Source organism: Epinephelus fuscoguttatus, linkage group LG21, assembly GCF_011397635.1.
Source record: "Epinephelus fuscoguttatus linkage group LG21, E.fuscoguttatus.final_Chr_v1".
NCBI classification, from domain to species: domain Eukaryota; kingdom Metazoa; phylum Chordata; class Actinopteri; order Perciformes; family Serranidae; genus Epinephelus; species Epinephelus fuscoguttatus.
The window spans coordinates 31,570,859-31,583,436 of NC_064772.1; the positions used below are offsets into that span (position 1 = coordinate 31,570,859).

Consider the following 12,578-nt stretch of genomic DNA (forward strand, 5'->3'; position numbering starts at 1 on the left):
AGTTTGACACATTTAACTTCCTGCGAGAGAGACGGAGACAGGAACAAGTTGATGTGAAATGCAAGTTAAAGCTGCGGATTTGCCTGTGAGCAATCCTCAGCGCTAGTTAATTTTAGATGATGGGAGGACTTTGAGCGGGGTGGAAGGCATCTGCTCGGAATAGTGGAAATTGCTTTTAAACACTGCTTAAAGACGAGATGAGGGAATGTATTATCCAAATGGATTGGGCCCACTATTAAAGATAGGCTGGAGGCGTGGACTGGACGGATGGTCTGAGGAAGAAATTGTGCCACTCTAAAGATTATTTAACTTGCCTGGGAGGCGCTCACATGGTCAAGCTATTTCTTATTTCCATCTATCCAATTCGATTTTCATTGAGGATGTGATCAAATTGAGCAATTCAGTGGTCATCCAAGTCCAGTATGGGTCTCTGCTTCACAGGCTCAACCAGTTAGGATCCCTCCGATTGCTTTTCTCTCCACCAGTAGGCCGTGGTTGAGCTTAAGAAGCATCTGGATCAGAGCAAAGAGACTTTCAAAGCAGTATCTCATTACAACAAGCATTCCGATGGGAAAATTAATAGCCAGTAGAAAGTGAATACAAGATCTGTAATTGAGTGCTGTATTTCTATTAATGGACTGTAGTAGCTGTGAATCTTTGTGTGTCAGCTTTAAGTAGACCCGAAGATTAAAACTAGCTTTGCCAAGCCTTCAGTACATTAAGCTTTACACTTATTTCCTGGCATGTATACTGTTGCTTTTAAATTTCACAAAACTGAATAGCATCCAATTCAGTTCAAAGACACATGCAACCTGTGATGAGTGTTAGCAGGTAGGAGCAGCGTGGCTATAATAGGACGCAAGTTAAAAAGAGTGCTGCTACTGCCACCTCCAAATAGTTCCTGCCGCAGAGACCTGAGGTGCAAGTTAAGACAGCGGGTGCCTCCGGCGTGAAGGTATGCTAAAAGCAACACAGTTGCCTGCTTCTCTTCACCCTGGATCCCCAACCCGGGCATTTAGTCATTGCTCTGCATGATCTAAAGTAAAGCAGAGGCAGTGTTAAAATGGGCGCCAGCTTAAACCAACAGATCTGAACTCCTACCGAGTGAATTTGCACCACCGTTAGGCCGTCGCTTTGAACTTCACTCTTACCGCCCGCAGATTTCTCACCGTGCTTTTGCCCGGACAAGCCGAGTTGTGATTCCACACAAACTGCCTGTGTCCGTAATTGCCCTCACAAACGGTCACACGCTCGCCAACTCTCTGTACCTGGGTGACAGGGCTGCGCATGATCGCACCTGCTGGCCTCTCACTTTGTCTACGTTCTACGGGTGTTCAACTGGCCCAAAAAACATGACACTGGCAAGAATGAACGAAATCTAAATTCAGGCTGAAAATACGTCCTTTCTCTCCTGCACCGTCTCAGTCACGCTCCGACAGATGACATTTGCGGAGACAGAAAAAGAGAGGGCAGGCTGGGGTTTTTTTTGTGGGCATGGAATGATGAGAGGAGAATAGCGAGGGATGATGAATAAATGAATAATACATCTGTGCTGTCATTCCTCTCTTCCTGCTCCACCTCCCTCTCTTCCTGTGTCAGATGGAGTCGGTCCTGCGAGGCGGTCTGATCTTAGTTGGGATTGTCAGGTATGGTCGACAGCAAAGTGACACGTTGACGACGGCCCCTCGGTGACACATGAAGCGGCTCTTTTGTTAAATGGGGTTGACAACCCAAATAAGAATTGTTTACATGCAAAACAGTGCCAGCAGGTCTGCAGTCGCTGTTAAGTGATATTGCAAATATTGAAGGGTTCTTGAAGGAGCATGTGTTCTAAGAGGAGACATTGTCAACTAAACATATTCCTCCCTACGACTCCACTTTATAACTTCCAGCTAAGGACAAAAGCTCTCTGTTCTCCATCACAGGAGAGATCAAGCCTTTTGATGAAACATCTGATGTAAAATGCAGAAGTTTCACTCTCCTAAAGGATCTCTAGAGGTAAAGACATAAACACCTTTTAATGGTTATAATGTTTGATCACAACAGAACAAAGGAAACAGTGTCCTCTCATGCATATACAATTTATTAGACTCCATCACTGCATCTCCTCCCCTCTGTCTCCCGTCAAATGGCAAGATGTTCTCACCTTAATTGTAAATGCACTCTTCTGCATGCAAATACCAGTGTCCCCCTCTCCCAGCCTCCTTTCTGCACTCCCCTCCGATTTTCAATTAAGATCCAGACAGAGATAGAGGATCTTAAAGGGAGCGCACTATGGTGGGCCGGGTTCTGCCTCTGCTCCAGACATATAGGAGGAGGGGGGGTTATTGAGTGGCCATGACCCCAGAGCACCCTCACCTCACTGGGCTATCACACATCTCAACCAGGCCTCTCTTCTACCCAATCGTAGTGCGCCGTGATCCCACCCAGCAGAGGTGGAGGTGTCCTTGATTAGACTAGTCATTGAAATGAAGGATTGAAACTGACTGTGTGCGTGTGTGTGAGTATTGAATGTCGATGGTCATTATCTGATAGTGATGGAGTGTTTCGGGCTGTGGTTTGGGGTTGTGTGAATATTAATAGGTGGATTTAATCTCCCAGTCTTACCATAAGGATGGCCCCTAGCAATATAACTGCAGCTTCATGTTTATGATTACAAAATATATCTGTAATTGGATAATCATAGGATTAAAGAAATGGTTTTGGAACGACCCCATGTTTGCAATGTCTCATGGCAACATTATAATACTTCTTTTCTTCCTCATGTACTGCAGCTCGCTGAGTCCAGACGCAGACGCTGATGGTTCGTTCCAGAGGGAGGGCTTTGGGCGCCAGAGCATGTCGGAAAAACGCACCAAACAATATGAAAATGCTGCAGAGTTGGAGATCATCAAGGCGCGCAAGTCCAAGAGCATGGATCTAGGTAAATGCTGTGCCGTGCTTAAAACACACACACACACATTATACATGCATGGAGTCCAGTGTGTGATCAAAGGAAACATTCAACACTTTGGGAAATATGCTTATTTCTTTCTTTTTTAATACACAAATCCTGTTTTACTGAGGGTTACCTACCAGGCACTGGGTGCTAATTTTGTGCGTTTTTGAGCCAGGTTTCAAGAGCACAGCGGCAGGTTGCATCTGAGGTTGCTAAGCAACCTTGACAAGCACCGTATCATAGCCTATTTATCTGAAATCTGAGTGCACAACTGATCTCCTTCCAAGGGCTGTTTATATGTGTGTAGGCCTATCGTCCAAAGGACAGATGTAAAGCTCTGGTAGCCCTGCACGAACATGATCAGCTTTTCCATATTTACCACAGACTGATGTTTATGGAAGAAGGGAGATATCTGTCGGCTGACTGGTTGTTCCACAACATAACATGTGGTGCGCGCTGCTGCATTCTAAAAGCTGAACTCTATTAATCTTGAAGCGCAGCCATTGGCCCTGATATATAGGCACTCAGGAACACATGCACACCTTGATGGCATCGTTCTGGCATTTGGGCATGCCTGCTACACATCTACATTGAAAACAATGAATTTGAGACCAGCTCAGTGGCCTAGTGGTAGAGTGTCCGCCCCGAGACTGGGAGGTCGTGGGTTTGATCCCCGGCCAGGTCATACCAAAGACTAAAAAAATGGGACCCATTACCTCCCTGCATCCAACCCCTGATGCACTCAGCATCAGGGGTTGGAAATAGGGGGTTAGATCACCACGTGATTCCCGAGCGCGGCGCCGCTGCTGCTCACCGCTCCCTCAGGGGATGGGTCAAATGCGGAGAACAAATTTCACACACTCAGGTGACAATCAGCGGAACTTTACCTTTACCTTTACAAAAACGCGGCATGTGTACGGCCCCTTTTTCTGCCACTTAATTTTCACGGATGCTGGTCCTGACCAAGAAACAGTTCGGGACGTAGCACCTCGTAAAATGGCTTTTAAACACTGGTTTTTCTATGGACCAAACAAAAAAGATACAACTCATTGGTTAGTGAACTTTAGAGGTACCTGTGTTTAAAGGTGCACTTTTTCTTACCTTTGGACAGAACCAGGCTAGCTCTTTCCACCTGTTTCAAGTCTTTGTGCTAAGCTAAGTTAGCTGGCTGCTGGCAGTAGCTCCATATTTAGCATACGGACATGAGAGAGATAGAAATTTTGTCTAACTCTCTAAAAGAAAGCAAATAAGTGTATTTGCCAAAAACTTTTCCTTTAAAACAGATATTCAGTTGATTATCTTTTCATAGTTTTGGCCACCATTTTTACTAATTACAGTAACTTTGTACAAAAGTAGTCGTTGAGATCTGGGACCATGGTGACATCACTACAACAAAGTCTGATGTAGCAAAAATACAAGCAGTAAGACAATCAGACAGGTTGTAAACGAGGGAACAGTTTTCGTAGACTAGAATAAACCACTTTAGTTACAGGGAAAACCAAAAGTAAATGCTCCTGGAATACCACAGTAATCTCTAATAAAATGGCAAGTACACTAGGTCAATGATTAATGTTTACAAGAAGGATCTTGGGTCTCAATTTTAGCCTCCAGTGTTGGTTTATTTATAGTAAAACTGGAATGACTGTTGGAAACCCCCAGAGTGTTGATGTACCAGCGGCCGCAGAAACTTTTGGCATTGTACATTTCTGTTTCTAAAGTGATGTAGTTCTGTTTACATGTACAGTACATGAGGTGACTTATGTCATCGGGAGGTGAGGGGGATGGTCGATGGAGTGACACCTAGGCAACCCAGCTGCATACAGACATTGCGGCCTTTTCCAACTGTCACTGTGCCACCAAAACTAGGTATTTTAAGCCAGAACATGATCTTTTTCTAACAATAACCAAGTGGTGCTGAAACATAACTACATGTTGACTCCAAAGTTTTAACATTTCCGCTACATAATGACGTACAAACGTTACATACCGTACCCATGGTGTGCAGAAACGTACAATGCCTACATTTATTCTGGCGATTGGGTTAGATCTCTCTGTAACCTGTGACTCCTCAACCACTCAGCTTTTGTCACATTTTCCAGCTGCCTCAGTAGAGGCACAGTGGTGAGAAAAAGAGGACGATTTTAAAAAAGAGAAACACACATACACACACACACACACACACACACAACACAGTCCTTCAGTGCTGTCCAGCCACCACCTCTCCTCTTTTGGCCTTCATCTCCCATGGCCCTGTGTCCAGTGGACCATGGGTAAAACAGAAGTAGGAAGAGAACAATGGCCTCTTTAGTGGCTGTCTAATGATGGGAAGGCCAGTGAGACACATGCATGCACGTACACACACACACACACACACACACACACACACAAGCACATCCTCAAACCCACAGACTGTATCTAAGGAAGAGGATGGTGCGAGTTCAGAGCCTCTCCCACTGAGGCTGAAGCAGACGCTGCCTTCTCTCGGATCACTGGCTAATCATAACAGATAACAGCCAACTCCATTCCACATGGAGCCCAGAGACCTGTGGAAATCTTTGTCTCTCCCACAGACTGATACACGTTCGGGCCACTGCACTCAGCTCTGTGGGGTCCGCCTTCCCTGTATTAGCTCTTTGTCCACCCTCAAAACTTTTCCACAAAGTCAACACAAACTTCCAGCGGAAAGTGCTGCTTAGGAGAAAGATAATAATTAGCCACTGGATAGGTTTCACTGAGCAATTAGTTGAGCACAAAAATCTCTTCCATTATGTTTTAAGTGTCGAATAAAAATATAATTGGAGATAACAGAGTACAGGAAGTGAGCAGAGTGGACAGCATGGCTCCAGGATGGCGTTCTCAGCATCCCAAATGCACATTTTATCAATGAGTTTAATCAAAAAAGCTTCTTAATTGTTCCAAAGTGGCATCAGCATTTATTTGTGAATTTGATTAGTTCTAGAAAACAGCAGTTTGTTTTTGACAGAAGAGACTAGTTTATCTGCTCATAAGACGATGCCTCACTCTTGGGATAACCAGTGTTATTGATGTATTACAAATCCCTATTATTGCTCTATTATGTCTTAGTCCTCCAGATCAGGGTGTGCGTTGTTAGATGTAATTCAAAACCACATTCCCCTCCACCACTTTCAGGGCCCAATTGAGTTTGTGAAATATCCTGCTGACAGAAATCCTCGCCAATATAAAATCATAATCCATCAGTGAGAACATCACAGCATTCAGATGGTGCAGGGAAATAACTAACTTGTTCCCCTCACATAATAACTCTAGTAACTGACATGAGTTCCCAGAGGAGAAGTGTTTCAGTCGATACATGGAACGCCAGCTCTGGAGTCTGTGTTCAAAATGAAAGCTACATATTGTGATTTGGTTTGAATCTGATGTCACATAAGTTCCATTTATCTCAAAGGCGCACACTGCTACAGTATGTTGATTATTTTAATGAAATTATTACATCAAAGCCACACAATGAGAAATGGCCAACGGGTAATGTATTATAGAACTGAACATGAAGTGAGCCACAGAACATGGTGCCAGCATTTATCCTTAAGCTCTTTCACTGGCGCACTGTTGGACACTGAAGTTTGTCTTCAGAAGTTGGGTGAAGTTGCGGGTGTGGGGATACCTATCTAATTTCCATTAACACTTTAATAAAGCTGCTCTGCGCTTTCAAAGCCATGCTGACTAAATGGTTAACATGCTCAACAATGCTGTCCCCCTGCAGACTCTCATTTTATTCTGTCACTTGGTATTTTTGTCCCTCCTTTTAATCGGGTTCCAGGTGCTCACAAATCACATCAGCAGATGGATTTCATGACTTTGAAGCCCATCATTGTTGAAATAGGCTAAACTGGTCAGACACCCCGCGGTTCAATCCCATTTAGATGGAGAACAAGATTGAGAGAGGGAAGAAAAGGGAAGAAAGAGACGTGAGGTGCCGCGGCTGGCAGTAATACATTAGCACATTCCAGCCACTTTGCTTTGTAAGCCTCATGATTGACAGGTCCTTGCATGAAATGTACACTGAACAAAGATTTAAACACAGGACTTTTGTTTTTGCCCCCATGTTTCACAGGTTTAAGTTAAAGTCAAAGACTTTTTGTGCACTCAATAAATATATTTCTCTCTCTCTTGGTCACTACTTTGTTGAGATCCGTGTTGATCCGTGAGCACTTCTCCTTCTCTAAGACAGGTGTGGCAAATCAAGATGCTGATTAAACAGCATCATTACGACACAGGTGTGCGTGGAGATGGTCACAATAAAAGGTCACTCTAAAATTGTTTTTTTAAGGAGCGTGCCATCGACTGCAGGAATGTCCACCGGAACTGTCGTCCATGAACTAAATGTTCATTTCACTACAATAAGCTGTCTCCGATGTCATTTCCTGGAATTTGGCAGTACATCCAACCGGCCTCACAACCACATAAGTCGGTTACAATGACAAACCGCTGTCTATTAGACTGGAGCCAACAAAGAGAGGACTCAGAAAAAAAGATGTCAGTACAGTAATAATCATTCCTAATAGAGGTATCCACAGGCAGAAGGCCTAAACTGGGTCAAAAATGCAAAAATCTGGTCTAATATGAAGAAAACACAAAGAAAAATGGCTAGAGCATACACTCAAACAACTGAGAACGAACTGGCAACAGACAAAGGACAGCACAAGGACTAAATACACAAGGGAGGATAAGTAAAAAGGGACGGGTGAAACCAATCAGGGTGGGGCAGGTAATCACATAGGAGGGAAACACACAGGGGCAGGAAGTAAAGTACCTGAAACAAGAGACAAGGGTGAGCATCAAAATAAAATAGGACATACATGACCTTAACAGATGTAACGCTGTCAGGTCAAGCAAGCGGTGAGCTTCCCTGAGGCAGTGACGGGTTTCAGAAATGTGTTGGTTGTGCAATCCAGCTGTTGCATTAGCTTTTTGGGTGGCTGGTCTCAGATGATCTTGCAGGTGAAGACGCTGGATGTGTGGTGTCCTTGTGGACCTGGATGTGGTTGCATGTGGTCCAAGGTTGTGAGGCCGGTTGGATGTACTGCCAAATTCACAGGAACGATGCTGGTGAAGTAGTAGTGAAATGAACGTTCAGTTCACCGGCAACAGCTCTGGTGGACATTCCTACAGTCAGCATGACAGTAACAAGCTCAAAACTTGGGATGTGTGTGGCATTGTGCTGTGTGCTGTACTGCACATTTTAAAGTGCTTACACGGATCTCAACAAATTTTGAGAGAAATATATCAATTGAGTGCATAAAAAGTGTTCTTTCACTTAAACCAGTGAGAAATGGGAGAAAAACATGTGTTGTGTTTGAGCTTTTGTTCAGTATAATATCAGTTATACTTAGATTACTGTTCTCAAACTATCGGGTATCTGCCCTGTTCTTTCTAATTCTTTCTCTTTCTGCTATGCATGTGCTCAATAACATGATCCAGAAGCCACTAACCACTCATGCTTGTTTATGCTCTTTAACAGTATCAGATGAGATTAACTGCAGCACAAGAACCAATGGAGGTAAGCAACCATGCCTGGACCAGCTCAATACTGTCACCATTATTACAATGGACCACCGTGATTGTTCAGCTGGCTCCGCGGGTCAATAATAGAGATTCAAAAAGCAGCCCCACACTTTCTCCATAACCAGCTCATAACCAACTATTATTGGTTGTGTGATCTTGGCACCTTTAGATGCATATGGAGGAGAGAGTTGTTTGAGGTAATTGCAGCATGATCAAAAGAGGTTTTTCATATTGCTGAGAGGGAGTTGCATGGTGTTGAATAGAGACTTGGCAACTAATGTGGGAACCTGTGCCATTGTGCGCGTTCTGCAGTGCAAATGATTGAAGAAAACATTCATTACTCCAGGAGTTGTGTAGGGCTGGAGGGAGCCAGGCGATGGAGTGGCATTTGCAATAGCGAGACATTCATTGCCAGTTGGCCTCTTCAGCTCGCTGCAATTGATCCATCATAGTCAGGCTGTTTTGAGCTCTGGTTGGAGCATGTTAAAGTGCATTCACTCTATGAAATTAACACAGAATGAGCTGATGACTGAGTCACGGGGGGATATTTTTGAGTGATTTCCGAGAGCACTAATTGGAAACTAACGTGCCTTTTGCGTGTTGTGTGCAAGGATATTTGAAAAAGTCCCATGTGGTATATCACACCATGCCATATCAGGTACTTGATAATACATTTATGCAGAAATATTAAGAGATGAACAGAGCGTAGTCACTGATAGGCGAATGATGGTGAATGAGAGACACGCACTTCAAGCTCATCCTTATCCAGCCAATTCAGTTTCTAATCCAGTGGGTTGCCAGACTTGGCACGGGAGTTGCCAGCCTCTGCATATTAATAGTTTAGCTAGTTGAGTGAGTAGGCTGAGCTGGAGAGAGATGAACAGATCTAAAAATATGTTTTTATTGGGTTTATAAAACTGCACAATCACAGGACAGTATCCAGCATCCTTGATTGAGATATTAACCAGTCCGGGTAATGATGATTCCTTTGTGACACAGCATACAGAGGACGTCCTCTGTCGGGCTAATGATCCACAACTGGCAGAGACATAGGAGCCTGAGCGACCCAGGGACGCCTCGCATTCACTGGGATACCTGGACATGGCCTTCCCCCGACCACCTTGGAGGCTATTTTTAACATAATTACCCTTTTACCGCCCTGCTTAAAGCCCCAGCTCTCTGAATAAATTATGTGTAATGGAGCCCCTGTCTGTACACAGATCTTTACATGCAAGGGCCCGTGGTGAATAATGGCTAGGGAGCATAGTTTTAGCTGCTCTAATTATACTATGGGCTCCTGTTCCTGTAATAACCGCTGCTGATTTATTCATGGAGTTTGCCATACCTCCCCTTTAACGTTTAATGGCAATGGATCTTCTGCAATTAACTGTCCTTGCCCTTAATCAGGCTAAGGAGCATAGCACGTCGGCCATGACAAAATTCCAGGTGCACTTTTCCCCCTATTTGGTTTGATTGTCTTTCTTTTTGTATATTTCATTTTGATGATTTTCATTTCTCCTCCAGACGTGTGGGGAGTGACAAACGCGTGTCTGTATGCGATGGGGGAATATGTATTTTCATCCCTCTGAATAAGAGGGAGATGAGGAGCAGAGCACTGAGGCTTCTGTTGTGTGATAGGAATCACATAATAGACTGGCATACAGAGAGCTGTCCGTCAAACTCTCCCAGGAGAGCCAGGACTGCTTCTGATGAAAACAAAGGCAGGTTCGAGGCAGCCGGGGTCTGTGGGCAAACTCCGTCTCTTTGCCTCGCTCTCCCGTTCTCTTTGTCTCTGCGCTTCTCTCAGTCATTCAACACGCAGACTAGAAACAATGGCGAAGGGGATCGTGGTGCGGAATACGGAGTGGGAGGATAATTCCCTGTTTCCGATTACAGCAGATGTCATTTGTGTTCCCTTGAACTGTTGCATCCTGTGCGGCTCTAACTTGCAATCCCATTGTGTCAAACATGCACCCTGGCTTCTGCGTGTCCGCTGTTGGCAGGCTTTATGCATAAGCTTCAAAAAACCTCAAATTTACATGGCGTTTGCACGGGGTTGATTGAGTTTTATCCACATAGTATGAAAAATTACAACATTTTCCTGCTACGCTGTATATGCGCCTATGTTTCCTTATAATGTGTTTTTTCTTTGGACCGTCCTCTCTTGTCCTTCGCGTGATGAGATTACTCCCTCTGAACAAATGAATTACATGATTTTTACTTGCATTCGCTGGGTCTTGTAAGGCTTTGCATGCTTTCCTGGCATTAAAATTTGTCATAGTAATCAGAAATGGCCCACCTCTCCTAAGCAACTCAGCAGTAAAATGAATCATCTGCTCCTGCAACCAGAGAGCTTTTAACTCTCTAGACATTTGTAGCACACAGTAAAGTTTCATTTTACTGTCCAAAGCAGCCTGAAGGCGCACATACGAGCTCCTCCCGCCAAATGGGATGCAGCATTATAGGATTGGTGTTCATTTATTTGAATGGCACTTTCAGGACTGAGTCCAGGTTCTCTTGGGAGCGGGCATTTTTATTAACATTGACAAAAAGGAAGAGAAAATGGTGTGTTAAAGACATAACAGTGCGTTTACCAGTCTGGAAACCCAACACCACAGGCTAACAGCTGACCTTTTAGCCTATCTGACTTGTTTGACACCAGATCTATAGTCGCCATGGATGATAGAGTAGCACTCACACTCCCAGTAAGGGTGCATTGGTAGCAAACGCAGCAGAAAGACGAATGCCCTCTTGACCCTAAAGGTCCTAAAAGTAACATGAAAACTTCCTGTTTCTTTAAAATGACACAATGATTGAAATAAAGAAGTCAGTCTCTGCTCTTCCCAATATTTATCCTCTCCAACAAGCTGTCTAGATGGTGTGTGTTTGAACTGTGAGACTCAGATAGCTGGCTAATCATAGTGAGCTGCTGCAGGTTTGCTTGGTTAAGGGATCAGGAAGAGAAAGGCAAAGGGGTTCAGCCAACACAAGAGACAAGCTGCCACTGGTGAAATTATGATAACAGGAACAGCTTATATGCATTTCTGCACAGCGTTGTCTTTCTTAAAGGGACAGCTCACCCCTAAATCAAGAATACATATTTTTCCTCTTACATGTAGCGCTTTTTATCCAGTTAGATAGTTTTGGTGTGAGTTGCTGAGTGTTGGAGATATCAGCCGTAGTGATGTCTGACCTCTCTTGAATATAATGGAACTAGATGGCTTGTGGTGCTCAAAGCACCAAAAGAAACTCAGTAGCCATGTCCTTTCCAGAAGTCATGATCTGGTTCTTCAAGATAATCCACAGACCTTGTTGTGAGCAGTTTCATGTGGGAACTGTTTTCTTTCTACTGAACTACACCATCAACCGTAGTACTGCGCAGAAAGAAGCGCGCATCTCCTCACGGACGAGAGGCTCGTGCTCATAACAGCTCAAGATGTAATGGCGTCCTCCTTGGCTGAGCTGTAACGTTAGCTAGCTCAGTGGTGCTAGGTGAGCTAGTTGTAGATGCAGGCTTCCTTCTGTGCAGTGATACGGTTGTTGGGTGTATTTTGGATGAGGGAAAATAGTTCCTACATGAAACTGCTCACATCAAAGACTGGATTATCTTGAGTAACCGAATCATGATTTCTGGAGGGTGAAATTGTTGTTGAATTTTTCAGCTGTATCTTTTTTGGCACTTTGAGCACCACAAGCCAGTCCCATTGTATTAGAGAGAAGGCAGACATGTCTATGGCCGATCTAGATTAATAAATAGCTCTAAAGGTAAAAGGAAAAATATGTATTTTTGATTTTGGAATGAACCGTCCCTTTATGCTTTCCACTCATTCATGCTCTGTGTTTACAGCCTTTGTGTATCCTCACTGCTCCGTGTCTTTTCTCTTCCTGCCGCCATCTCTCATACACTAACACGCATGTATTTTGAAGGGGCTGCTCCAAACAACAGTTACAAATTGTTTTCTTTGAATGATGGGGGTTTATTTTCTTTGCCTAATCTGTGTTTGGCTGTGCAACCCTCCGTCTAAAGATCCGCTGTGATCACCCAGCAGCAGGTCATGCCTCATTTAGGCCACTTTAAACATGTCCAAGAGCTTAC

General features: G+C 44.1%; 1 protein-coding gene across 7 annotated transcripts in view; it reads left to right on the forward strand.

The window, feature by feature from the left end:
• The window catches only part of LOC125881571 (partitioning defective 3 homolog), a 420,073-nt gene that overhangs the window by 273,116 nt on the left and 134,379 nt on the right, over positions 1–12,578 (forward strand). For 5 of the 7 annotated variants that reach the window (XM_049564735.1, XM_049564734.1, XM_049564733.1 and 2 more), the window contains 2 exons: positions 2,775–2,923; positions 8,439–8,477. In XM_049564735.1, the coding sequence (XP_049420692.1) occupies positions 2,775–2,923; positions 8,439–8,477 (188 nt within the window). The remainder of the gene's footprint in view (positions 1–2,774; positions 2,924–8,438; positions 8,478–12,578) is intronic. The other 2 variants (XM_049564740.1, XM_049564736.1) reach the window with 1 other exon arrangement.